At 42.1% G+C, this 27,399-nt stretch overlaps 1 protein-coding gene across 1 annotated transcript in view; it reads left to right on the top strand.

Annotated features, from left to right (window-relative positions):
* Nucleotides 1–14,052, top strand: part of AMPH (amphiphysin) — a 125,306-nt gene extending 111,254 nt beyond the window's left edge. The window contains exons 18-22 of the mRNA XM_075493556.1: nt 2,486–2,542; nt 6,664–6,813; nt 8,070–8,336; nt 10,150–10,251; nt 13,022–14,052. Coding sequence (XP_075349671.1) covers nt 2,486–2,542; nt 6,664–6,813; nt 8,070–8,336; nt 10,150–10,251; nt 13,022–13,129 — 684 coding nt within the window. The 3' untranslated portion in view covers nt 13,130–14,052. The remainder of the gene's footprint in view (nt 1–2,485; nt 2,543–6,663; nt 6,814–8,069; nt 8,337–10,149; nt 10,252–13,021) is intronic.
* Nucleotides 14,053–27,399: the final 13,347 nt, after the last annotated feature.

Below are 27,399 nucleotides of genomic sequence, written 5' to 3'. Positions count from 1 at the left end.
AGCTCTTTGCAGACACTGAGCAAGTACAGCAGAGGCCAGGAAACAGCCTGCAGCTTTGAGGGTATCTAATTATGGTTGAATCCTACTGTAGGTACAATTGACGGTGCCCAAATGGCGGAGCATGTCATTTGGGAGAGCAATACAATGGTTAGATACAGAAGAGTGGTCAACTGTGTCCAAATTCTGAGCGTGCAGCTGAGTGCACATGCAAAGTTGGAGCATGAGGCCATTAAAAATATATGGCTCTCATATACGGGAGAGAACTGATGTAGAATAGTGTCATTCTGTTGAAGTCTGCAGAAGCAGATTTTTCTCTGTTTATGGAACCAGGGTGTTACTTTATTCAGACGTTATTTCGGTCATCCTTTTTACTAGGCTTTCATGCCCTGAAAATGGTACAGTTCATGCTACCGTGCCTTCTTCTCAAACCCCACCATCCACAAAATCCCAACTTCCAGCTAATCAAAAAAGCAAAAGCAAAATGCTACTAATTTGACTAGTGCACAGTAGTCAAATTAGCTTTGGGAAGTCCCACGCTTTGGGAAGCAAGGGGAGCTCTCCTTACTTACCCCTTTCCCACCAAAACTGTGCTTTCAATTAGCCTGGAAAACAGTCCTCATACCTGTATATGTATATATTAGATTCTTCTCCAAAGAAGCCCAAAGCTGGGCTGATGGTATTCTTACCATAGAATATTGCCAGAGTATTATTAAGAGAAGGGTAGAGGCTGGCGCATTCCTGACTATAAAGTGCAGGATGATGCTCATTTTCTGAAGGCAAATTGACTTGTAAATACAGCTGATGGCAGAAGTTCAGCACTTTTTAATAGTAAAAGTAGGGAACGCATCTATCTACTGACTTGCAGTTTGACATAGAGCTTTTACAGGCAATAGAAACATTTGTGTACATCTCCTTTGTAAAAAAAAAAAAAAAAGGAAGTGAGACTTCTGTGGGTGGCTGTGTGCATGCGTGCATCGCTAGACTAGGAAATAATTATATTTTGCTGTTGATATTTGTTTTTTCTCTTTAAGATGCTCTACAGTCTCCTCAAGCTTGCTATAAAATGGAGGACTCCATGGCAGAGGCTTGGCAGCTTAAAAAAAAAAAAAAGAAGAATTAATCGTTAAAAAAACGGGTTATATAACACTGTAATTTTTAACGGGATAAAGCTGTGAGAGGTTTCTATGGTAACGCCGCTGTCAGCAGCTGCCTTGCCCTGGCATCTGGACATGTTTGGGGCTTATGAGGTGACTGCAGGCAGTACTAGAAGATTAGATTAGAAAAAACATGAGTGATATGAAGTTTGGATATAACTCAGCATCCTTTTATTAAAAAAGAAACATGCAACCATTTCAGCTGAAACTTGTGGAAATTTTGGAGTGACAGTTGTGGGTGTGTGAAGGCAGTTAGCTGGAGCCTGAGTACTTGAGGTCTCCTAATTTCTGATTGCTAAAGCGGACAGTCCAATCTACCGTGCCCTCACATAGGTTTGCATAACTTGTCTTCACCCGTAAAGCCCTTTTGAAAAATCTGACCTCGCTGTGTTTGCAAAGCAGCCTCAAAATTTATTAGCAAAGCGGGTTTCCATAACGGGGCTTTGATTTGCTTTTCCTCAGCAGAGCATCTTTAGAAATAGCCTGGGTCTGCAGGGAGTCCAACCTGAACAGCAAAAAGCACTTCCAACTGCTCCAAACGAGGCCTGAATTTTAGCAATTCTGACTGTTGACCTTCTGTAGGAAAGGAGCTAGTGATAGCTGGCATCTGTGCTGTAAAAAGTACTATTTGGGGGGACCCCATTACTGTTCAGTGCATTCAATCCCTTGAACACCTAAATGGGTGTCAGATTTGGAAAACCACTGACACATGTCTAATTTTTTAAATGTTAGGCACCTGCTGCATGTACCACTGAATATAGACCTAGAGAAAGGTGATTCTGCAAAAAATTGAACTTTGTGACCCCCCTCTTTTGAACGGCCCCTTTAAATGAGTTGCAGTCCAACATGAGTAGAAGAAGTAAGTGTTTTAGAAAGTTTATCTTGAAACTCTGGTGAGTTGCAAGGGCAGCAGCAGGTTATAATGGGAACAGTTTGAGTCTTGGGTGGGAGAAATTTGAGCTTGCTGGAAACTGCAAGGTCAGCAGTGTTGTGGGTTGTTGCTTACTAAAAAATTCTTCAAAGCTGGTGCTATTATGAGAATACTGATAATAAAAGTAAATAAAATTGTCCTTAGCACTTACACTGTGATGATGATGACATATGTAAAAGGTTGTATTTGTTGGTTTTTAGCCTATAACTACTTTTATTTCAGATTATATGTGGCAGCAAGAATCTTTCTGCTTGCTATATACTATCCCATTTAGTTCCAGCCATTCATTTCATTGCATCCCATACATGCCATGCTTCCATTAAGCTTGATTAATAGCAATTTCTCTCCAGCCATTACCTCAGCGTGAGTAAGGTGATGACCGTATTTCCTCTTTATACAGGACAGTGTGGAGGCAGGGGATAAGGAGACAACTGGAGTTGCTGAGAAAGAAAGCGAGGTACATATGAACAGCCTCAAGAGTGTGGTTGTGCTTTAATATCTTCAAGAGAATCATGGCAAAAAATATATTTGTCATTTGCATGTCATCAATATGCAGGCCGATATGATGCAACTGTGACCTAGCTGCGGTATCTATTCTAACACTGCACAGGTATATCTATATCTGCAGTATATATTCTAACACCAGAACACCTCTCATTCAATGCAGGACCTGCCTTAGAAACTGCCTGTTGCAGCAGTATAGAGTGATAAATATCTCAGGGCAACAAACAAAGCAGCTCCACAGTAGAAGGAGGTATAATGCTGTTTCTATTGACATTTGGAAATATGTTGCATAGATTCCCAGTAGCTTTTCCACTTTCCATAAATTTGTTTGCCTAGCCTTCCTGCAAACATCTTTATAAAAAGAAAAAAACTTTGGTTAATCCTTTATTTTTCCTAGCACAATATGCCCTGAACTAAAACAGATATTTGAAAATAATCATGTTACGAGTTTGTTTGCTAAAGCACAAATCCAGCATCAAGTTAGATACAGTTAAAATCGAATTACAAAGCAACTGAAAAGCTCAATGACATACTTTAAGCTGTGCATGTGTGGACTCGAATGATTGTATTTTGCTTGTATTTCTTCAGAGGTGATGAAACTACTTACCCTGAATCCTTCTGTACTAAAGTGAAACTATAATGTGTTCAAACATGCAGAAGAGAGCGGCACAAGAGGAATGGCTACATATTAAATGCAGGGATAGAAGTAGGGACTGAGAAAGAGATTGTAACTCCTAGTTATTAATCACTTAGGATTTGTATTTTGAGGTGCTGACAACCTCCTTTTTTGTTGTTATTCCTTTTGGTGCCACAATGTATACAAAAAGATCGTGAACTGGTCTCCATTCACTTTGGTTTCAAAACATGGTAAGTCCAGCTGTCCAAGCTTGGGTTTGTTACCGTGCGGTAAAACAGCATTAGCTCTGCTAGAGTCAAGGATGTATCTGTGGCTCCAGGGTATCCCAGTGTCACTGGGAAGCGAGTTTGGGACTCACTGGTGCCATACTCCTCACCAGCGCTGCCACATCCATGTAGAAATCAGTGGAATTAGACTAGCAAGAAAGTACAGGACAGGAGTGGTAGATCAAGCCCAGCTTGGTGTTGACACAGTGCAGGAGAGTGTTGTGTTGCTTCTCTAGCGTTGGCTTGTCACTCCCAACAAGTCTGGTCCAAGAAGAAACATACAAGAAATTCCTCACTATCCTGTGAGCACCAAGGCTAAGTCTTTGAAATCTTTCCCCTTTTTTCTAATACCACTTGTCCTTATAAAGTTGAGGTCTCTTATCTGGTGAGTTTGACCCTGTGTTCTGTTTAAAATAGCAGCATTACTGTATGCAGAAGAACTGCCATAAGAGATCAAGTTATTTGCTAAGCTGATATCTGGCCTCCAGTGGAGGGTGGTCCCTTTGATACAGTAACTTGCATAACAAATTCTTTAGTACTACCCCAAAAGTCTTCCAAGACTTTGCAAGCAGTTGATGTATTCCCTAAAGGATGATGATTAGTTCCTCTTGACATTATATTAGCTAGTTTAGCTGCAATTATAACCAACTGTCATAAAAATTACCCAGTCCTTTTCTAAATCCAGCCATGGGGCGAGATCTTCAGCTCTGGAAAACCGGCATAGCTCGGGGAGCTCTTCTGGCAGACCCCCAACAGCAGGCTCGGTACCCCTCCTTCTCCTCTCCCTGGGCTCGTTCTTGCTGTTGCCAAATCTGTGGCCTTGTGTTGAGCTGACAGCGATGTTAATGAGAGGAGAGTGCAACCGTGTCAATCAGCTGTATCCTGGGTAAAGAAGCATTCACTTCTGTTGCAATTAAAACAGTTAAGTGGTTCTTCTGTCGCAGCCCTCATTATAGGGGATGACCCTTTCTTTGTCCCCTGTGTGGTTGGTATAATGGGACGACTGTCCAAATTTCAATAATACTGCTAGAGATAGCTAATTTGGAATACTATTAGACTGTCTAATATTATTGATGACCTATGGAAAAGAGGTTTGTAGGACTGGTTTTCAACATGAAGTACATGTAACTATATCTGCAAGTATGTGATTCACCAGAGCTGGGTATGAATTCAGTGGGATGAGCCTCCCTCTTTTTTTTTTGTCTTTTCTGTACTAATCAAATATGTTTGAGGCTGATAGTGGGGTTCATTCTGTGCTACCTCACATGTGTTTTTGTAAAAGCTTTTTTTAATTATCTAGCTTGCATTGGTTTTGCACTCTAAGAACACAATGATTACGCAGTTGTGAGCTCGGTATACATTCAGTGACTCACGGCTACAGGCTGTGAGAGCGTCACCCTTTCAGTGCAGGGCATTTGAGAGCTGATTCATGTAAATTAGTATTCTCCTCCTTAGTGAAATAAAATGTGCTATACAAATCCAATAAATAGAAAAGAACTGTTGATCCTAATCACAACAGACAGCAAGATCCATTTCTGCAGCATGCTGTTAGAAGCACATGGTATAAAATCAATCCGATATGCACTCTGTTCCCCCTCTTTCCTACTAGCCTCTTCCAGGGCTTTTACACTCATCATTTATTTGAATTTCTTCTTGGGTCAAGGCTGCTAAAACTGGTGATGCTATGAGTGGCAGGCTTGCATGCCTTACAAGTCACAGGAGAAGATGTCAACATCTGCCTATGTCTTTTGACATTACTTCTTTTTACAATAGGGCATCCTTCATCAGCAGCATTTTCAATTTAAACTAAAGCTTCTCCAGTGATTTCTACATAACCCTGTAGTATTTTCTGCCTTCAAGGACTCCAGAAGAATTTCTTTATCACATCAATTAACAGCAGCGAATAGGAGTAGTGCTGAATATTAGATATTGCTAAAAAACAATGCCTGAAGAGTGCCCATGAACAATTGCAGGTACTTCAGGTTGAGTTCAGGTAGCTGAGTTAGCCTCATCCATGGAGGAAAGATCAAACTGAGGAAACAAAGAGTATCAGGCTGTTAACTGGAGATCAGAGATATTTCTGCTAACTGTAGCTTGACTCTGGTACTTAGAAAACAATTTTTATTCAGTGTTTTTACTTTATCCTGGTGCTATCTGCTGTACGTTAAAAATTCCATGTTGAAGTTAATTGGATTAACAGAATGAGTTTTGTCACTTACCTTCCACCCTCCAACCCTTAAGATTAATCCACTGCAAGTATATATCCAATATGCTACTGTAAGCATATACCAGTATATACCAATACAAATATTAGGGTGATACATAGATTACAGCAACAGTCTCTGCTCAACATTGATCTATAGGCAGGTACTTTTCTATCCACCTTTCAAGAACTGGAACAAAACACACATTAACTTTTCAGCATGGACTGATCACAAATCATTTAGTCATATCCAGACTGAATGGGCTTTTATGTATGTTTCTTTTTGTTTTATACTGACCTAGCTATAGATCTTTACGGTTATATTTTTTTCTGATATCTGATGGAATCTGAGGATTTCTGATGTTTATCCAGCTGTAGAATATATTTTCTCACTGATATAGCCCACTTTGCAAGTCTCTCTGTTAGAAAGGGGTGTGTAACTAAGGCAATATTTTTGAAGCCAGCCCATCTCTAGAGGTAGGTGATAGTAGCTGGAGAAGCCTTGCAGCCTCTTCCTGAGAACAGACTCCACTAGCAGGGTCCTGTGGACCCCTGGACAGCTTGCAAGCTCCTTCTCCTCAGCAGAAACCTGTGGTGAATTTCTTCCACAATACAGCTTGAAGGCAAGAGAAGGAAAAAATACTAGAGCCTTGGCAAACTGTTACTCCACCAGTAACACCTGAGGACTCTGCTAAATGTGCCTAGTGAGGTTTTGTAAATGTCTCTCTCCCACCTGTTAATCATCTCCATGGTGCAAGCTTACCCCTACGCTCCTCGCACGGTGCATCGGGGCAGGATGGCAGCCCCTGGTGCTGGTGTCCCCCACAAATCAGGAGAAACTCCAATGAAAGCAAAGCCATGGGTTGGCACCACCCAGGGAGGTCACAGAGCAGAGGCTGGTCCATGGTCTCTCCAGCAGATATCGAGAACTCATATCCTGAAAGGTCCCTCTCTCCTGTTGTTTGTAGGGGGTACCTGCCACCGAGGGGGCTGCGGCAGCAGAAGACAGTGCGGCTGTGGCAGCAGGAGCTGGTGACGGCACTGCTACCACTGAGCAGGAGGGTGTTGCTGAAGGTGACAAAGCTCAGGGAGAAGAAAAGGAGGCTGATGTGTCTCAGGTAACTCATGTCGGTGCACGGGAGAGTGTGTTAGAGGAATCGGGACAGATCCAGCAGTCTAAGAGAGGCAAGGCTGCTGCAGCTCTGTGCCCCCAGGTCCAACCAGTAGCAAGGGTGAGGCTCTCCTGGGATAGCCCTGGGAGGGGCCCCACAGGGTGTCCCTTCTTCTGAGTCCTTAATTTGGGTTGTGCCTGCCTCTGTGACCCTGTGCTCCCCTGGGCTTGAGGAGATGGGACTTGATGGGCTGATGGCTCCTGTGATGGGCATGGGAGCAGCATGGGCAGGGTATTTTTTGGTCTCCCCCTCCTGCTGTTGTCTCTCTGTGCTCCTTTGTGGAGACGAGCTTTATCACATAACCTAACAGGGCTTTCTGGAGAAACAGGCAGAGAAAGTAATGGATTTTTCTTGTCTCCTGGCACCATGTCCTATCAATAACATTACTTTGTTTTATGTAAATGACGGTGGTCAAGCTGTGTATCTGCATCTGGCTTGCTGCCTTTTCTTCTGCAACCTCTGAGGAGCTGGGGAACAGCTACTAGAGCAGACCCTGCAACTGGGCAGCAAATTGCCACCTGCTGTCATTGCACATTGTATTTCTTCTGTGCACCAGAATAGGATGGTCTGGCAGAGGATCAGTGAACATGTTCTTTTCAGGTTGGATGCTCCAACAAATTTCATTAAATGTCTTTTGTCCTAGGCTTCATTATTGGTCAGATGCTACCTACTTAGCCTTTTTGCTTTCTTTGCTCCCAGTTTCATTGCTGTAAATCAGGAGAAATCCCCTCAATCAAAGAAATAAGTCATGTTTCCTTCTTTCATCACCTTTATATCACTATTATCCTGCTGACTTGAATTCCCAAAGAAATACAGGACAATGAGTCCTGGGACGTGTGGCTTTACCCAAACTCACCCAAAGTTAAGAGCAGGGTGGAGGAGGAAGGTCTGCTGACCTGAAAATGAAACCCAAACTACCTGCAGAGTATTTTTATTATTTACTGCAATAATTTGTGGTAATATAGAAAGTAGACTTAGGAGCACTAAGGGGAACAGTGAAAACAGGGAAGTGATTACTCCTTTACATTCTTGCACAAGTACTGTTTTCTGTCTTAATGTAAGGATCCACTGTGGAGAAGAAAGAAATCCCCATTCCCATATTTGCCCTGTGCAATAAACAAACAATTGTGTTTTCCTGCTTGAAATAAAGCACTAAATACTCTTACAGTGCTTTTGTGGTTTGTTTGGTTTTTTTTCCCCAGGAAAAGGTCAGCAGCATCCCTTCAGTAGTAATAGAGCCAGCATCAAACAATGAGGGGGAGGGAGAAGAACACGACGTCGTCATGAACGAGTCCAAAGATGCCGCAGCGGAGATGGGCACTCAGGGCACTGACACTTCTCCCAGTGAAACTTCCCAAGTTGGAAGTGAGCAGAAACCCACTGAAGAAATGCAGGCTGCACCTTCTCAAGATCAGCCTGTTCCAGAAGAAGACACAGCTTCTGCGATGCCACCCGGCTTTCTCTTTAAGGTCTGCTTCCTCATTCTTCTTTTAGACATCCCTTCAGACCTAGCTTCTGTGGATTTGTCTGTCTGCGCAGGAAGTGTGATGATTTCTTCAGGCCAAAGGACGCTTAGTTTAACAGCCAGACACATGCACACACAAATACACACAAACACAACTTTAACATTGTGTTGTTGCTTCATACATGAAGTCTGAGAAGATACATTTTCTGCACACCGTTGTTGCTGTGCATATCCTTATGTAGTTGTAAGACTCGCTGAAGTACAAGAACCCTTTCATCTCACCAAATTACTACTGACAATGAATATGTTGAGTAAAACTGCACTGCCACAGAGTTAGTCAGTGATATTGTATGATATATGCTAACAACATATCTGATATACTAACAATATATTTGATCTTTAAGGTCCCTTCCAACCCAAACCATTCTATGATTCTATGAGTCTATGAATATTAAAAAATGGCATTTTCTGGCCTGAAAATCTATAGTGGAAGTTTTGGTTCTATTGAAACCCATGGGACTTCTACAATTCACGGTAATGAAGCTAAAATGTCATTCTGTGACTTTAGTAATATTATAGTTATAAACTGTTAGAGTAATCAAACAGAAAAGTTTAATGAGGCATAAGAGAAATTCTCTCCTTGGCTGGCAAGACCCATAGGGTTTCCTGGTTCACAAGGTTCTTTGATAATGCTTCTCACTTCAGAATTACTGAACAGCAGAAAAGCTCCTTGAGGATGGATGAACTTTACATGCTTCCTGTTATAATTTGCATAGTTCAGACTAATTAGTCCCATAGCACTCCATAAGTATGCCATTCTTCTTGGTCTATCCTCGTTGCTCAATATTTTCGACAAACTTTGAGAATAACATTAAGGTGAGGGTGAACAGTATCGTGCAACTCTGACTCAGACATGCTGACATAGCTCATCTTTTGTTTTTCATCACACTCTCTTGGGTCAGACATGAATAAGGAGAAGCAGAATATATGCCTGCCATCTGGTTCTTGATGCCATTTTCTTTCATTATTGTAAGTTACCATGGAACTGGTTGTGCTTTGAGAAAATTAGAATAGCATATCACTTAAGGAGGTAGAACCATTTAGTTAAAATGGTCTGTTCAGAATGGCATGCTGATCCTGCCAATGTTGTAATAATCGCCCCTTTGACAGACAGATATTTTTGGCATGTCCATCTGCCAGTAAATGGGAGCTCTTTCCAGGGCAAACATAAAGTAGGGTTACTATTACTCGCCTCTTCGATCACCTATTGAAATTGGTGCTGTATGTCCCACTCAAATCTCCATGGACATTTACTGCAAGCATAATATCCAGTGGCCACAACAAGAGAATGAGTGAGAGTCTGAAATATCGGTTCCTGGGAGTCTTTCTCAAGTTTGTTTGCAAAATCCTGGCGTCCCTCTCTCAGACCTAGTAATGATAGCGGGGAGTGAAAGCAAATTCCTTACACAGAAGAAATAAGGGTGGCAGGACTTGTCTGAGAGGCAGGACTTGTGGGGTGTTGCAGTATCATCTGTCCTTGAGATCCTGTGACTTTGGGAAAGGATCTTAGGTTTCCTTCGGTAGTTTCAGGGAGATTTACTTAAGCTGTCCCTGCTTCCAAAGATACGAACAGAAAACGTTGACATGAAATCTATGTCAACATTAACAATTTGAATGTACCTACCTATAGCCATATGTTTGTATAAAGAAAGGCACATTATTCTTTTTTTTTTTTTAATAAAGATTTAACAGAGAATTTTGTTGAGAAAATGTCTCCATTTAGACCATATCTATATGTTTGGTGTTATTTTCTTCAGGTTGAAGTTCTACACGATTTTGAGGCAGCTAACAGTGATGAGCTTAATTTAAAACGAGGAGATATTGTACTAGTAATTCCTTCTGAGACCACAGCTGATCAGGTAAAAACATGTGGTTCTTTCTTTTGTTGATGTTTTTCTTTGTTTCATTTTATTTCTCACAGATTATAGTTAATGGGAAATGTGTATTCAAAATGTCATTACTGTTAGAAAACATGAAGATTCTAATTTTGTCTTTGTACTTGGTTTCATTTGAGACTAAATGGCACAGTTGGCTACAGCTAAAGTTCCAGATATATGCTACTAACAGGATCTGGCCTCAGCATATTTTCTAGGACTTTTTTTATGCTACTTTGTAGTGGATTTTATACAGGCACACATACACACAAAGACTTAATATGGAAGATGAATTACAAATAGTGCACTATGTTGCTATATATAATCTCGTCTTAACATTGCAGCAGAACTGATTACACGGTCCCTAGATGTTCAGAGCTTTTACGTGTGGATTTGGAGAAATTCTACAAATTCACCCACAGAGCGCACTGAGGCTGCACACAAATTGTGGTGTCCTACAGCCAAAATGTATGGAGGTGCTGCTATGTGTGCTGCATGCCTCTAAAATGAACTCTGCCCTCTGGAAGCCTGAACCTGAATTAAACAACAGTTCAATTTCATTTAAGACATCTAGTTTTGTTTTAACAATGCATTTCAGGTGAATTTTTAAACATTTTTATTCCATGTGTTAAATTGAATTGCAGTGAAGTGAATTGATTTTTGGCCACTGCTTTAGAAGAGAAGACCATACTGTATACTGTTAGCACCAGCCGCTTCGTGGGCATCTGTTAGTGCCAGTAGTGTTGGTGAAAAGTCTCCCGTTGATTTTGGGGTTGAGGGGGTTGACCTGGATCCTGCCTAGTGAGGTAGCTAAGAGCACTGCTCTGAATGAAGAATATTTCTTAAAATAGGTCTAAATAATAGTGCCTTAAGCACATATGAGTGCTGGGGGCTGTATTTGAAATTGTTTCAATGGTTGATACCGTCCAATGGTAGGTAATAACCAGTGTTCATCATCTCAGCTGAGCTTTCTTTTAATACAAGAGACAAGTAATTGTTTTTTGCGTTTGTTTAGGGTTTTTTATTTCAGAATAAAAGATTTTTCTTTCAGCAGGGCACTTTACTCTTTTTATAGGGCTAGATGCTGTTATCCTTTACTTAAATTATGCTGCATCTTACTTCATGGGCAGTTCAACTGATTTCATTATCAGTATTTGCAGAATAGGACACTGCTGTAAGGACAGCAAAATCTGCTCTCTCTTTTCAGTCTGTTTTTCTTAGGATGTGATGTATTAAATATGCTTAGTCTTCACTTGGTGAATCCATGAAGTATATTCTTCTCTTGTGGTGTGCATCGAAATTCCATTAGCATTAATTGGAGTAAATTGTGTGCAATGATGGAGAAAATAACCCTTTATGTATTCATGTTTCTGAAGCCATTCTGGTCATATCTTTATTACTCAGTACATATTTGCCCTTCATGTTTAACATCACCATAAAGCTTAATCTTTTTGTCTTTTGCTGGGTACTTTGTTGATTTATATAGAGTCTTTTTATCTTTGTTATTCTTTATTCTCCTTCAAAATTGACCTGTCTAAACCCATAATTCTAATATAGCTGGTAACATCAGCCTGTGTTCCCCATTCGAAGCAAACCAGTCCCACCCAGGGGCTTCAATTTTTCCATTAGTCTTGAGTGGAAGTTATTATCCAGTAAAACTGTTAATTCCTTCATTACAATCTACTCTGCCTGTGCTAGAAAGCTGTAGTTCCTCTCTCCTTTCTCTCAGATACTCCACATGCTTCAAAAACATGTGCCCAGTTACATGTACCCAGCCAATGCCATACATAAACTGTACCTGCTTTAATGATGCTTATTTTGTGGCAGAGAGCTAGTACACCACCACACGCAGTCACTGAGCTTGTACATCACCATGACTTGGTGTTGTACATGAAGATCCGTTCATATTACTCTATCTCCTTGTGTATTCTCTGTGCAATAATAATATGGCAGCATTAGAAATTCCCCATTCATCATGGCTTTGCTCTGGCTCCTGTTCTTAAAAGGAACAAAGCACAGGGTTAGTGAGATGAGAACAGGTTGATTGTTTCAAAAAAAGTACCAAATTGATTTTATTCCAGGTAGAGTTGATAACACCTAAGAGAACCCAGCACTTTCCAATAAGAAATCTCTCTTTTGATCGCTTGGTCTGCGGGTTTGGTTTGCAATTTTGCCTGTCAAATTCTGGTTTAGGTTTCCAGGAATTTTTGGAAAAATAGTTGAATATCAACTAAGTTTGAGTTTCTAGAGATAGTAACTCCAGAGGATACAAGAACTGTTATTTCTTCTGACTGCTGATACATGAACGAGACAAAAGAACTCTCAGGGAAAAAAAATCAGATTGAAAACTATTTCCCCCCGCCATGTATGGTATTATGTAATGTTTTTGGCCCACTGCTATGTTCTTACTGCAGAAGTGCACCAACATTATTGTGGGAACTTTGAAAAAGTTTCAACAGAGATTTGCACAAATGCAGATCTGGTATAATACTGGATGACCTGGAAGGCTGATTATCCAGTTTTAAGTTCAGCTAGGGGTTAGATGGGCTAAAGGCCATACAATATGCTCACAGTCACTCAGTCTCACAAAACTGTGGTCTGGCAGAACAAAGAAAACAGTCTGTGCAAAATCAGAGCCTGCTTTTTAACCAAAGCACCAAATCACTTTTAGCCATGTGACTCTGAAATGTCTTCAGGTCTGAAGCAAGGACTGGGGAGACCTGAAGTTTAAGAGACTCTGTCTTTTTCCTTGCAGGAGGCTGGCTGGTTGACAGGCGTTAAGGAATCCGAGTGGCTTCAGTACAGAGATGCAAATAGTTATAAAGGACTTTTCCCAGAGAACTTCACACGCCATCTGGAGTAGTTCTCCACTCAGGCAGACGAACGTGGTACGAAGCTCAGTCAGTAGGTTTTTAACCTCTTTGAGACACAGGAGCCCACCTTTTTGTAGTTTAAGCTGTTAATGGTTTACAGACTGGTGCCAGACAAAGCTTGTTGAAACATATCGAAATGAGCATGAATGCAAACAGTTAAGCTAGCAATTTCTGAAGCAGTACCTGAAAAAAAAAATCAAATAAAAAAGAAATGTCCTTATTTGTTCACACGTACGTGGCAACAGGTTTGTTTGTGCTTTGTCAGAGCTATGGTGATCCTGTATTTTGGTCCTTTCCCATGAAATCTGAAATTAGCCTCCTCAATACCAAAACCTTAACTTCTCTGCACTAAGTGTATTGTATTGAGTTGCACTGCAGAAGATTTAATTAGTTATCCTGTAGTAATGAGGTCAAAATATTATAAGTTTCATGTGTTTAAAAAAATAATTAACTGCTGCAACGTTTTTCAATGTTATTTTTGGACATGCATAATATATATACACACAAGAACTTATATGTGTATATATAAGTGCATATGGATATATATGCATTTTCACAACTTCATCGTAGTTCTTTGACTGTGTAGTATCATCAGTACATGCATTGCTCTTTCACTGTCTGGCATTACAGGAAATGGTTTTGTTCCAAAGCAAAACTAGCTGCTCCATTGCCAAAACATGATACAGTATCTGTGTTTGTAATGTGAAATTTTCATTCTGAGATGATGAATAACATCATGTTCAAAGCTGCTAAACCTTTGAGAAGGCATGGCTCGGTCTCCCCTTCCAGCTGCAGTAGTTACAATGAGATAATCTGGAGGGGGAGCTGTTATGATGCTAATCTATACTTTTTTTTATTTAATTGGCTGAATAAATAAATAAAAGAAAAGAAACAGAACTAATCTCTGAGAAGAAATAAACACAATATATTTTCACTATATGTATTTATGCAGCGTACCTTCACAGATCCTTTTAAAATAAGATATATGACGTATCCTGTATCAAAAAGTCATCTGTAACTTATGTTTTCCAGTGCTGTGTCATTAAAAATAAACCTTTGATCCAGAGAAGCTGTTTCATCTGTGGTGCTTTTGAAGTTTTGTGACACTGAAGTTCGTATCGCTTATATGTTGTATTACAGAATCCAATCTTAATTTAATACCTCTTTTCCAAAGAAACGTGGCATAACAGGTGCACGATCTAAATTCTCGCTCTCAACTCTAGTTGTGGCCAGAGCTCCAAAAGGTCTGAACCCCAGCTCAGCACATCTCCTAGCTACTCCACCTGTTCAAGACCCTGACCGCCCACTAATATCTGTCCGTGAGCACAAAGGGAGCTTGTCTGTGCTTGACCATCGCTCAACTGAAGATTGCTACCTCTTAGTAATTTTTCACTTGTCCATTTATTTTGTGTGGAAAGAAAGTTCTCCGTGAATCTGCTCTATTGTGTTTGCTGATGCATGGAAGCTGCAAATATTTAGGAACATCTATATTTTCCTAGCAATTCAGTTATTTTTCATGATATTTTGGTTGGGGGCTTGTTTTGTGTGCAAATGGTATCTGTTTCCACTCTATTTATAATTTGTCAAGTTTCAATTGAAGAAATGGATTTTTTTGTTGCTCTGGAAGAGGAAGAAAGTTGGTTTCTCTCTGTTTTTCAGAATACAGTAGCTTTCAAAAGCAAGTCTAATGATAGCTGTGTTTTGTGAAGAAGCTGAATGGCTCAACTGTGATAGCTGGGATTTCAGCTGTGAAATGTCACAATGAGCAATCGGAGTCTAGGGAGGTTGCAGGAAAGCTCTTCGGTTTTCTGTTCATTCCTTTAACATGTTTGGTGGTCAGTAGTGATCCAGGGCCAAGAATCTCACCAGGGAAACAACTTTCTTTTCGTTTTGGTGTGTTACAATAAATTCCAGACTCCCGTGTACCACTCTGAGGTGGTCATAATAACCTATTAAACCTGATTTATGGTGAGACTCTGATGACCTCCAGGGCCAGTTTCCTGCTTAACTACATCTCAACACTTGCATTTCAGTAATAGCTGCTCTACAGATCACTGCAACAGACCAGCACTGGACAATCAAGCCTCAGTTTCCCTGTGGATGCCATGTTGCCACTTCTTTGACTGAGGCCTACAATCAAGTGAGACCATCACGTGTGACAGCTGTAACCCTAAGGAAGCAGAGGATGCTATGATCAGCCCAAAGCATTTCTTTACCCAGTGCTGATTGTGTGCAGTTACCATTATGCCCTCTTGGGCATAAGAAGTACCCAAGTCAAAGTCAACACCCTTGGCCTTGATTCTTCTAATGTCTTTGGTACAGGTCAATGTGCCAAATCCACCGGTAAGGGGTTTGCAGCACAGCTGAGGTTGTATATAGATAGGAAGGGTCTCTGGTCTACAGCAAAGAGCTTTCATGGTTTCTTCTGACATGCTCTTCAGAAATACTGCTTGACTCTACTCTTCATTTCTTAATTCCACCTCAGTATAAAGAAAAATATAATTTCAAAAACCATCAAATGTCCACATCTCGCTGCAAGGGCTGTCATTATTTGCTGGCAATAAGATGTACTGATAATGTCCCAAAAGCCATACTGTTGCACATGGTGCCTGTGTCATTTAAGTGCTGCAGGTTACTGTGGATATGGCATACCATTCTGATATTAAGTATGTCTTCGTATCTCACACATGCACCCCAGAGCCACAAAGCAAACAGATGTCTTGCAGGAAGGATGAGGAGAATTATTAATGTTATATCTTTAAAATTCCTTGCAAAATTTATTATGCTAAGATGATAGATACTAAAGGAAGGACATTGATAGATTAGCCAGAATGATAATTTTCCGAATTTTCCCTTTGAACAGAAGGAGTTCATGAATGGAAACGTATTTATCATTTTGGGTTAACAACTGTTTCTCATATTCGATTTCTTCTTACTCTAGTTTGTTAGACAGTCAGACATCTCTCAGACACTTTTATGTCTGCAGCTCCTGAGATGAATAGTATAAAATAAGTGTATTTATCTGTGATCTATAGAAACTTATCCTAGGGCAAGCAAGGGAAATTCTTTCCAGTATGTACTGCTGTTCCATACCAGTATATGTACCCTCTCCCCTGGAGTTATATTAGCCCAGAATTATTTCCCCCTTTTCTTGGATTTTGCTGATTAACACACTACATTGGACTTGGCTAATTACTGAATTTCCTGCTTTCGGGGTGATCGTCAAGCAATAACCCATTGTATCTTGGTTTCTCTTGAGACTATTTATGCCTAAGACAGCACATGCTACTAACCTTGTACAGCAGCTATAATTTCTAATTCTACATCAGATAAACCCTTGAAAGATTTAGGGACCCAATTTCCTGATTCTGCAGGCTGATTATGCACAGTGTGGCCTTGGAAGTAAGACAAAATAACTGAAGATGGAGGAATATCTCATGTGAGTGAACTAATAAATTGTGTATTTGCAGCTCAAAGATTTACAACCTTTCATGAATAATGAAAAATGCATAAGCTGAATGACACTTCAGTCCCTTTTCTCCTCCTCTTCCTCCTCTCCTCACCTTGGTCCACCTCTTCCAGACCTCACAACTGGGTGCATCTGTCCCTGCCACAAGAAGAGGGAGGGGAGGCTGCGGGGTACGGTCCTACTCAGATTGCATGGCATTTGATTCCAGGATGCTCTGATGCCCTGATGCCAGAAAGACATGAAGTAAATCGTAGTCTTATTAAGCTCATGCTTAATGAAAATTTTTTAGTGTCTTGCTGACACAGGGCAAAAGGCATCAAAAGAAAGTCACCATGATGGGTAGGTTAGATGGATGGGGTTGGGAAAGAGCAGTCACTGGCTGTAGGGAGAGTTTACGAGGCTGTCCCCTCTTGCACACCCATGTGCAGGCAGAGCATGAGCATGTATTACGGCTGTAGCAGCCAGAAGTACCACAGTAGCCTCCAGAACACCACCGTTTGCTGCTTGAAGGACAAAATCAGATTTTATTGTTAGTTTTTAAAACAGATTTAAAAGATCTATCTTTTTGTATTTAAAACACTAAGGTGACAGTTGATGAAACACCAGCTGATAAGCCAATCCCCAGCTACAGAAAGTAGCTAGTTCAATTAATTTAATTAAGCAAGGTCACATTTCTGAAAGCAGCTCAAAAGAGCGTGAAGGTGTTTTTCCAGCCAGCTGTAGTCAGCAGTGTCACTGTTAGCTCTGATGTGCTCTCTGGTGGGGAGACGTTCGCTGCAGACGAGAGGCCTGCAATGGACTCGGTGCAAGAGTCAGTGACGCTACGTGGCAGCCACTTTGCTTCTGTTTTAAACTCCAGCTCTTTCTGGAATAAACAAATCCTGTTTAATTAGGAACTTTAGGACACGGCACCTTCTCAGTCCAGGTTCAGAATCAGAGAATATGAAGTGGGCTGTGCTTTTGGACTCGGCGTCTCTCTAAATGTATAGATGTATGATGAGATAGTAACTTTTCGAAGATTCCTCTCTTAGCTCTTCACCCGTGGGATTTCAGCTCTGATGCTATCTTTGTGTGTACCGTGTCTCCAGCAGCATTTCAAATACGTCTGTGTTTCTCTTGCATGGACGTCTGCAGTCTGACCTGTTTAATCAGCACAGAAGCATCATATGGGGAAAACTGCAGCGCTTTGCAAATGGTGTCTCTCATAACCGGCAGGAAGACCTCGTAATTAACGTTAATTTGGCAAAGCTGAAATAATCCCAAAGGGAATTGTGCTGCGTATTCAGATGCTTAATAGCAGTTAAAGGAAACTTTAGTGAAAGAAAAACCTAGACAGTAGTGAAAGTACCACTCCATGTGTATACAGGATTTCTGTCCAGCCACAGGCACTAAATGCAATGCAGAGAACAAGAAAGCAGCATGTAGCCATCAGAAATAAAGTCTCCAGGAATCACTGAGACCCACATCTGCTGAAGAGGGTCAACAAATGCAAAAGTCCTATACATCCTTAACCTGGCTTCAGAGGAGAAAACAGGCTGGGGTCTCTTTTGGTGCTGTAGGAGCATAGGCTTTGGTGCAAACCAGGCTAACCCCAGGTGACTAATCGTGCCTTTATATTTGCCTAGACAGACTGCTTGTAGTACAAGGTAAAATTGGACCAAGAACATCTGTAAAGGTAAGTCATTGTATACTTAAATTGTTATGTTTCCAGGTTACATGCTGCAAAGGAGAAGGTGAAGGTACTCCAGGCTTCCTATATTTCATGTACTTCAGGTAATTATTCAAAAGAAGGTCAAATTCTAGGTAAAAGTTTTTTAATTTAAACACATTGAGCTGCAATGGAAGGAGGAATCTGGCTGTGTGTCAGTGAATGAAAAAAACATGTAATCTTGAGGAATAAGCTGTGCAGGTTAAGACAAAATCACCAAATGAGAACATCATACAAAATTCTCTCTCTCAGTGGCCAAAATCTGACAGACCTCGTACCTGGCATGGTGCTATCACTCCCAAAGTCTTGTAGAGATATAAATGAAAGTGGAAATTGTCCATAGTCTTTTGCAGGGATTCAGAAGACCATATTTTAAGCCTATAAGGTATGTATTTTACACGAGAGGCTTTATAAATGCTGAGGATCTTCATGTATTTCCTAGCCCAAGAAAGAACATCACACTGCTGTCCACTTGAAAAGTGGTCATGAAAATAAAAGTGACCGATGCACAACTGTTTTGCTTAAAAATTCCAGAGTATTACAGGAATTCTCAGTGTTCATCCATGCCTATGGATGCTGTACGGCATCCATAGAGCTGCTTAAAAAGGGCTTCTGAGGGTTTTACTCCTTCATACCCAGCAGAGGGTGGTAGATGCTAGAATTTGCATTTGCCAAATTAGCTGTTATTTGGATCAATCTTCAGCTATGAGTTTGTTTCATTAATATCTCTCATTACCTGAAGTTGGCTCATACCTGCAGACACACAGGGCATACTCAGTGCAATAACAGAAGCAAAACCAGTTTTATGTACGCAGTAATTGGCTACTTCAACCTGCAGGCAGACGAAGACAGAAAAGTACATTATCGAGCTGCACCATAAGGTATTCCAGCAACATATCCTTGCATCTCATACATATTAGAACTTATGCTGTATTCCAAACATGGTAAATCTGCACCAAGTAATAAGTTACTCAGTTGATTCAATTCAAAGAGACAATGTTGGTTTAAGAGGAAAAAATAATTTTCTATGCTACCTCTGCTACCTTTTTTTCTTCAGTCAGGCACTTCAGCACAGAGAGGTTTCTGTCTGGGTATCACTGAGCATTTACGTGCCCAGCTGAGCTCGCTGCAGGGATGGGCATTCTCCACCACTGCAAGCCTGAGCTTTTACAGCTGGCCAGAGACCAGGCAGACAGGGAGAGGGGCTGAGGTCAGGCTCCGGCAGTGCCCTCTCACCGGGCTGCTCACAGACGTGCCTGTGCCAGCAGAGATGAAGTGGCCAGAGCGTGAAGCCATTCCTCAGGAAGAGGGAGATGTCTGGAGAACCATCCCTACACAACGCGTGCAGTGGTGAGGCCCACAGTTACACAGTGTGTGTGACACCCCCCCACCCCCCCATTTTTCGGCAGGAAACTAAGCCTGCACAGTAAAACGCTGCCAATGTCTTCACTGGTGGATGTCCCAGACACTGGATGGTGCAGGAGTTTTATTGGGGTGGGAGGAAGCTCTACCTACTTCTTGTGCTGTGCTTTATATGCAAGACGAGAGGAGTATTAGCCACCTGGAGCTGTGTCCTCCTTGCCCATGATGAGAGGCAGGGCAGTATGCACAGGAAGAGGTGAAATGGTTTTGTGGAAAAAGAGAAGATCTTGGGCACAAAATATTTCTTACAGGGTATAAAGACATTGTTCCTACTTTTATTTATGTTCTCCTAATCAAGTCCTGCTATGCTGAATGTCTTATCACTGTTATGTTGCCACACTCAATTTCAGACTGACCTACCTGCAAGGAGTTAAGTACGTTAGAAAATGCCCGGGCTGGCTGTCGGCATGTCTGAGCACTCACAAGCTCAGGCAGCACAACGAGCAAAGGCTGGAGGAAAGGGAGGAGGACGGTGCTCACACAAAGGTGAGTGTAGCCAGCTTTGGCTTGGCGAGATTTGGGGGCTGGGTGTCTGGAGAGCAGAGCACATCTCTACTGGATAAGACCTGCGTGGGTGCTCCCCAGCTCTCAAAAACCTGTCCCTTGGTCACTTGTCTGTGATAATCCAGGAGAGTCATGAGGGGGCTCGCTATTAGCTGCACCCTGGCACAGAAGGGCAGAACAGAGAAAGATGCTGGTGCCTGCCGGGCAGGACAACAGCGCAGTGACCTGGTCTGGTTAGAAGCTTGCAGACACAGGCAGCGCTTGCCGATGGGGTCACCAAGTTTTCACATTGACAAGCCCCTCTCTGCCTCCTTTTTAACAGGAAATTAAGCCAACACTGTAAAAAAATCACTTATCTCTTCACCAATTCATTTGCTTTTTTTGAAGGGGTGAGGTATCAGTATATATATATTTTTAAAATTTTTTGTCTCATTAGGGTTGAACTCTCCCAGCATGTCTGAGCTTGCTTTTCTGAGGAGCTGTGGCAGAACTAGAAAAAATTATGGGCTTCTTGAAAACCCTCAAAGCTTGTCTCTTGCCTTGGAAGTAAGTTGTATGTATTAGTTATTCTTAATGGTGTCAGAATATGTTTCTTCTTAGTTTTATATCACACTTCCATTTGTCCCCCGGTCTAATTATACAGTTCAGTATCTGCAACGTCCTATTACCCAAGTCCCAAGCTCAAATGACACTTTGCAGATAACTTGTGGACAAATGGCTTGGTTCCCCTGTGCGATGGCTGAGAAATGTGTGCAATACAACCCACACTGGAGATAAGGTTTTGCATTTCTCCCCCTCCTCACGTTGTGCAGCATTATGTGCCTTTGCCAGCAGAAGCAGAGAGTAAAGCTCAGACCCCCTTCCTCACAGTTGGGGTGCCTGTGGTTTGAGGATACCCCCATGACCCCAGGGATGAGGATTTCTTGCTGCAGCCTCATCCCTGCTGTATCGTCTGCCTCCAGGTGTGCTCTGGGCCCTCCACCTGGACCAGGAACCAGTCTCCATCACAGCCCAGCCACTCCCAGAGGACACTCTCAAATTCACCTGCAAAGTAACTGGAGGGTCACAGTTCACCTACATCCACTGGTATCAAATGTCACCTGGAACCCACTCCCCACCCAGAGAGACTGGTCTATATCACTGTTTCTGGGTCTGATACTAATTGGGACACAGGTTTCTCGCAAAAGAAATATCTTGTCCACACGCACAGACACCTGCACGCTGCTGGTGCACGAGCTGGACAACCAAGTCAGCAGGTGGTACCACTGCGCCATGTGGGGCTGCACCCATAGCCATTCCCTTAGCCCTCTGCCATTTACTACATCAGTGATGCGTTTGCAGAGGAAACAACCCCACAATGCCATGAACTTTTTGTGTAGAAACACTCCAGCCTTGTTTAGACATGGGAAAACAGCAGGCAAAAAGGCCAGGAAGTGCTTGATAGGGGATTAGGGGCATCCAAGAGGGAGAGAACAAGGAAGGGAGAAGTGCTATTGTAAGTGACTAGGGAATATCAGGGCATTTTGGATGAAATTGCTGAGTTTGCATGCCCCGTGGCAGTTTTCAAGTTCTACCCCAGGTAAGGAACTTTATGGATGCAAAATCCAGAGGGATGAAGAAGCAAAATGCTTTCCATATGTAAATAGGGAAAGGCACAGTAAACGCTGGGGAAACCTTACAGGAGAAACCCACAATCTTAGGGTCCTTCTCAAACTACCTTCAGTTGAAGACCTGGGCAGAAGGCAGGAGGGACTGCATAGCACCTGTGATTTCCAAGGGCCCATCCTAGGAGCCATGTAGCACTGTCTCTTGCAGCTCCCTCTTGCTACTCCAGAGCAATTCAATGTAAATGCAGTCTTTGGGAGAGTCAGTGAGAAGTATCCTGCTTTGCACGATGCTGAGCATGTTGTTGTTCCTTCCTAGGTTGTTGACTCTTCCTTCCTGGGCTGTTGAGTGATGTGAGGTACACCACACAGCTGATAAGCAGCTGGGAGGTGCTGCTAAACTACGGTTTATTTGTCAGATAAAAGTCAAGCACAAACAAAAGCTATTTACAGAAATATGGTACTTAAATATACACTCTCAGCAGTCTTTATGAAGTTGTATCAAAGGTTTCTAGAACTAGAAGTGAAATTTTAAGACACGTGTCAGATCCTGCAGTCCATCTTGTTCTCCACGTAGGATTATTTCTTATATTGTTTCTATGGCAATCTAGTTTTAGCAATCCCCAAAATGGAGCTGCCATCATCTCCAAGGGGAAATGAAGGGCTACAGCCTGGCTTACCTCAAGACCAGGACATTGTCTTCATTGACAGCCTGAATTTGCTGTACCAGCAAGGGCTACTAACATTGAGTTCACTTACTCTTCTAGGTCACAGAAGAAAAGGTTTACCATTCTTTTCTGCAACAGCTAAAGAATGCATAGCACTTCGGGAGATTCACGGGAAAGGGGTCCCTGTCTGGAAATTATTTTTAACTAACACTAATGAGAAACAGAGAAAGCCAGTGTTTATGAAGTTGCTCAGGGCTATATAGATTTAGGTTTTCTGAACAAAGTATTCAGTACTTTATTGCATATTAGTTTTATAAAGCAAAGATTTAAGGAAAAAAAAAATCATTATTTGAGTCAGAAGGTGGATATTTTTCAGACACTGAATTGCAAAGAACTCCATTCCCAGGTTTACCCGGTGTTTGTCTACACCTTCCAGCAAGAGCCAAAGGGTAGACCAGAATCTATATTGGAGCAGTCCATCTTCTTTTTCCAGGCTATGTTGCCACTTACACGTCACATGGAGTGAGTGGTCAAGGTAAGAAACTTCTGATGCGTACGTCTCCAGGATCAGTGATGTGCAAGTCCTGGACCAATGCAGCACTGCTGTTGGTCTTGCAGCTTTTTGTAGTTTTACAAAATAAACTCACATAATATTTTTTTTTATCCCCCTCAGAAAGCCACAAACACCATTTCCAGTTGCAATAGGCCTTCACTTCTGACTATCTTGCCATTAAGACAGGAAACCAACAAAATGCTGTTTAAAGATCTAACAGCTATGGATGCCAAGTGCTACGCCATGAAACGATGAACAGTTGTTTTGATGTTAAAGTTGCACTTTTCCCACGCTTTGTATTGGTAATGGGATTTTCACTGTTGGTGGGAGCTAGAGCCCCTTCTTGTGACTCCCTCTTGACTTGCTATCGCTGTGAGTGTTTAGCACTTTGCAAGGTGGAGCATTCAGCCAAAGCCCAGCAGAAATGAGAGGAAGAGCCCCTTACCTTGTAGGATTTGTAGTAAGCCAGGAGACAGTCACAGCTCTCTCCCATGGTCGGTTCAGCTCCTGCTGGAGTGGAAATGACCGGCTTTCCCTGCACCTTGGGTGCTTTACACTCCCAAGAAAGAGCTGGGTTGACTCTGCTGAAGTCAGTAGTGTCTTGAGTATTGACCTGAATGGTAGCAGATCCAGATAATGAAAGGAAGGAGAGAAAGAAAGAAAGGAAGCAAAGCCACAGTCAAAACCCCGGGGAAGGGGAGAACCTGCATTCAGGTGTCTCTAACATGGCGGGGAGCAATGGGATGGGGTGACTGAGGTGTGGAGCGGACTCTTTCCTTATTCGAGATGGCTGTGGTGTTCCAGATAGGCCTAAAGTCTCCTAAAATTTGAAGAATGCTCTCATGCATTTCTTTACAGTTCCTTCCTTGCATCGTGCACCTCCTCATCTTGTCTGCCTTGGTGAAATAGCTGTCCTGATTTTCATGTCTTCTCAACAAGTTGTAAGTTTTGAGAAAAGGAAGAAGCCCTGAAGGTGAATATTTTGTCAAGATAGAAGCACCTACAAAAAGACTGTTAGAAGGCAATCCTTAAGTTACCTAAATTCTTATTAATCACTGTAATGGATTACTGAGCATTTGAGTGGCTTTACATTCTCTTCATAGTTGCTGTGATACGCCTATCAGATGTATCAATGCAGAAAGTACTATTAAATTGTTAACTTAAAATTTCCTAGCTGAAATCAGAACAACGACCAATGTTGAATTCAGTTTCAGCTGTTATAGAGCCCTGACCACTCATATCTCAAAAAAGCCTCAAAGGGGCTCATCAAAACCGTGTGCTGGTTCTCTACACTGAGCTGAATTAAGCCATTCAAAGTCAGGCTTGCTTGTGGACAAACGTATACCTAAATAGATCATTTAACACTATGAGCTGTATGGAGCTACACAAAGGCCCTGATGACATTATGGTTTTATATCACGTATGAGAGAAACCCCTGGTACAGTTTTGGGTTTGCAGGAAGAAAGAGTCACGACCTTTTTATGTAAAAAATGGTTGATTCGTTGCTTTCCTTAGCAGAAACTCTTTTATACATAAGAAGCTGATAGAAGTTAGGCCAGGCTGAAAAAAAATCTCTGCATCTAGGTTGTCTCCAGTTATTTGAGTGTGTTTCAAATCCCACTGAGACGAGTGGAAAGACTCCCTGTGACTTTGGATGAGAAACTCCAATCAATTTTGGGGCAGAAATAAGAAGTGTGTGAATTACTTCATGGTGTTGGGAAAATTACATCTTGCGTGAGCAACTGATTTCTACTTTAAAAACAAAGAACCCCGATAGCATCAGTATCAGTAAACTGTCATTATAGAGCGTATTTTTCAGACAGTCTGGATGAGGAAGCAGCAGAGATGGGAGATAGCTGGGGAGAGGGCTGTTCATCAGCAGGTTTTCAGATGTCAATACTGAATTTTTTTTTTAAATGAGATTCTGGCTTGTTTGATTAATGCCAGCTGATATAAAAATACTTAGGCCCATGTGCCGCATTTGGCTTGGGAAGTGTACACTATTTTGATTAGAAAATCAGATAGTAAACCATATGAGATGCATAGAAAGAATTTTCTAAAAATGGCTCTCTGCAGGTTTAAGAACATAAGAACACAAAAATGAGCATATTCCTACTGATGTCCCACGGATGTCATGTAAGTTTATACTATAAAGCATCTCCATTTAAGCTAGAGAGCTAAACATAGATTCTAGCCTGCTAAAATTTGTAATGGTACCAAGACCATGGGAAATGGCCAAGTATGAACACAGCTGCCCCAATAGGCACAGAGAAATCCCACCTTCTCAGTAGTGTGGGAACCAGCAGCTGTAGGGCCAGGTAATGGAAGACATTTGCTGGACAGGCATACTTCTGATGCATATTTATGATTTTTTTAATTACTGGAGCTGTCAGTAAAAGTTTGAAAACACTGGAGCTTCCTTTGCAGTACTGGGTAACTCCACACACTGACCATAGGAACAGGAATTTCAGGTAGAAGCTGTATTACAGGATCCCATTTAATGTTCAAGGTTCAAAATGAATGGGACAAATTGTTAAAAGAAGAGCTTCAGAGGTAATGTCATGGGATGAAAAATCATCCTACACTTGCAGTGTAACCCAGTCAGTAAGAGAATTAAGGAATGAAGCTGATTTCTGTCTACTACCATATCTGGGGAATAAGTCTCAGAGAACAGGGCTCTCACTACAACAAGCAAAGACATATCCAGGCAGAAATGAAGCAAGGAGAACTCAGGCTACAAATAAGGTGTAAGAGTGGGGCAACGAACTGCTAAAGCATCTTGCCTATGACTGTGGTACAGTCTCTGTTGCTGATCATGGGCAGTTTCCGTAAAGAAAATCTGTAGTTGCTCACACAGGGCTTAATTTTGGGAGCTGCTGCGGGTGGTGGTATCCATTTGCAGGGTACCACCACTTGCAGACACTTTCATACGCGGACAGAGGAGGTCTCTTGTGGCCCCCAAAAAGCTCGAGGCATTTAGAGGAGGTGCCACTGGGTGACGGGAACCTGAGCCACTCATTTCTCCTCCTTAGATGCCTGCTCTCTCCTGCCGGGGATGGACTCTGCTCCTGGCTGGTTCAGGGAGGCAGGCTCGGCATCGCGCAACGCCCATGTTGCTGCTGCAGGTGCTTCTGGCTGTGTCAGCCCTTTGCTGTAGATGTGAGTTGCGGGCTCTTGGAAGAGTGCCAGTCTGTGGGCCCCTGGGGCTGGTCCCTGCTGTCATGACAGTGCTGTTTCTCTGCTTTCCTTGTAGATGGAGCTGCACAAATCCTCAGGCAGCCAAAACCTTCCACCAGCAGAGCCATGCAAACGACTGCGCGGATCAGCTGCCATTTTTCTGGGTCAGACTTTCTGAATGCCTTCATCCACTGGTACCAACACAAACCTGGAGAAGCTCCAAAGCACATTCTGTATGTGCAATCAGGGGACCCTTATTTTTATGGAAAATCTTGCAGGGAAAAGTTTTGGGCCGAGAAGGTGAGGACAGAATCCATCTGTACTCTGACAATAAATAAAATCACAAAGCAGCAAGAGGCTACCTATTATTGTGCTTACTGGGACCTCACATCTTTAGAAAACCATTGGGCAGCTAACACGAAACCTCCTGTGTGCTCCCAAGGGCTGGAAACCTCACCTGGAAACCTCACCTGACTCCAGGGTCCTGCTTGCCAGGCTGGGCTCGCCCGCAGGAACTCATTAGGGTGACAAGTTGTGAAAAATAGCATACGAGTGCTGCTTGGCTGCTTTAGACGACTAACCTAAAAAAAAAAGGCAGAAGGGAGTTGCACCACCAGTGTGAGGAAGAGTCAAAGTTTAACCCTACGTCCCTCCCTGCCGGGTGCAGGGTGCAGCCCAGCGCTCTGCCTCCAGCAGCAGGCAACAGCAGGTGCCTAGAGCAGACTGTAGGACAAACATACAGCAGCAATGTCCCAGAAACGCTTCCTGATCTCAGTGGTTTAGGGCAGCAATTTTGTCTGCTTTTGAGGGGAATCTCTTCTCTTCCATTCTCTGATAGCCGATGTACCTTAAAAATCCGGATATGAAGAACTGACTTTAAAAGCTAGCGCACATAAATCATATGTTGAGGAAAAAAAAAAAAAAAAAAAAAAGATGGCTCTTTACTCATCATCCAAGCAAACTCCTTGGGGAAAAAAAGAAAAAAAAAGTTTGCCTCAGTAGTGGGCTCTCTTCTTTACAAGGGTAGCTTTTGGGGTTTTTTTTGTTTGCCTTCTATGTAAGTGTTAATCAAAGGAAATGGCTTGTGCATAATTATTTAAGGCATTTGCAGCTGGCACAGCCTCATTGGCTGGTTTACTGCTGCTCAGATCTGCT

Source organism: Mycteria americana, chromosome 2 (genome assembly GCF_035582795.1).
Source record: "Mycteria americana isolate JAX WOST 10 ecotype Jacksonville Zoo and Gardens chromosome 2, USCA_MyAme_1.0, whole genome shotgun sequence".
Classification (NCBI taxonomy): Eukaryota; Metazoa; Chordata; class Aves; order Ciconiiformes; family Ciconiidae; genus Mycteria; species Mycteria americana.
Note: the sequence above shows the minus strand (reverse complement) of the source record. Positions and strands in the feature narration are given on the sequence as shown.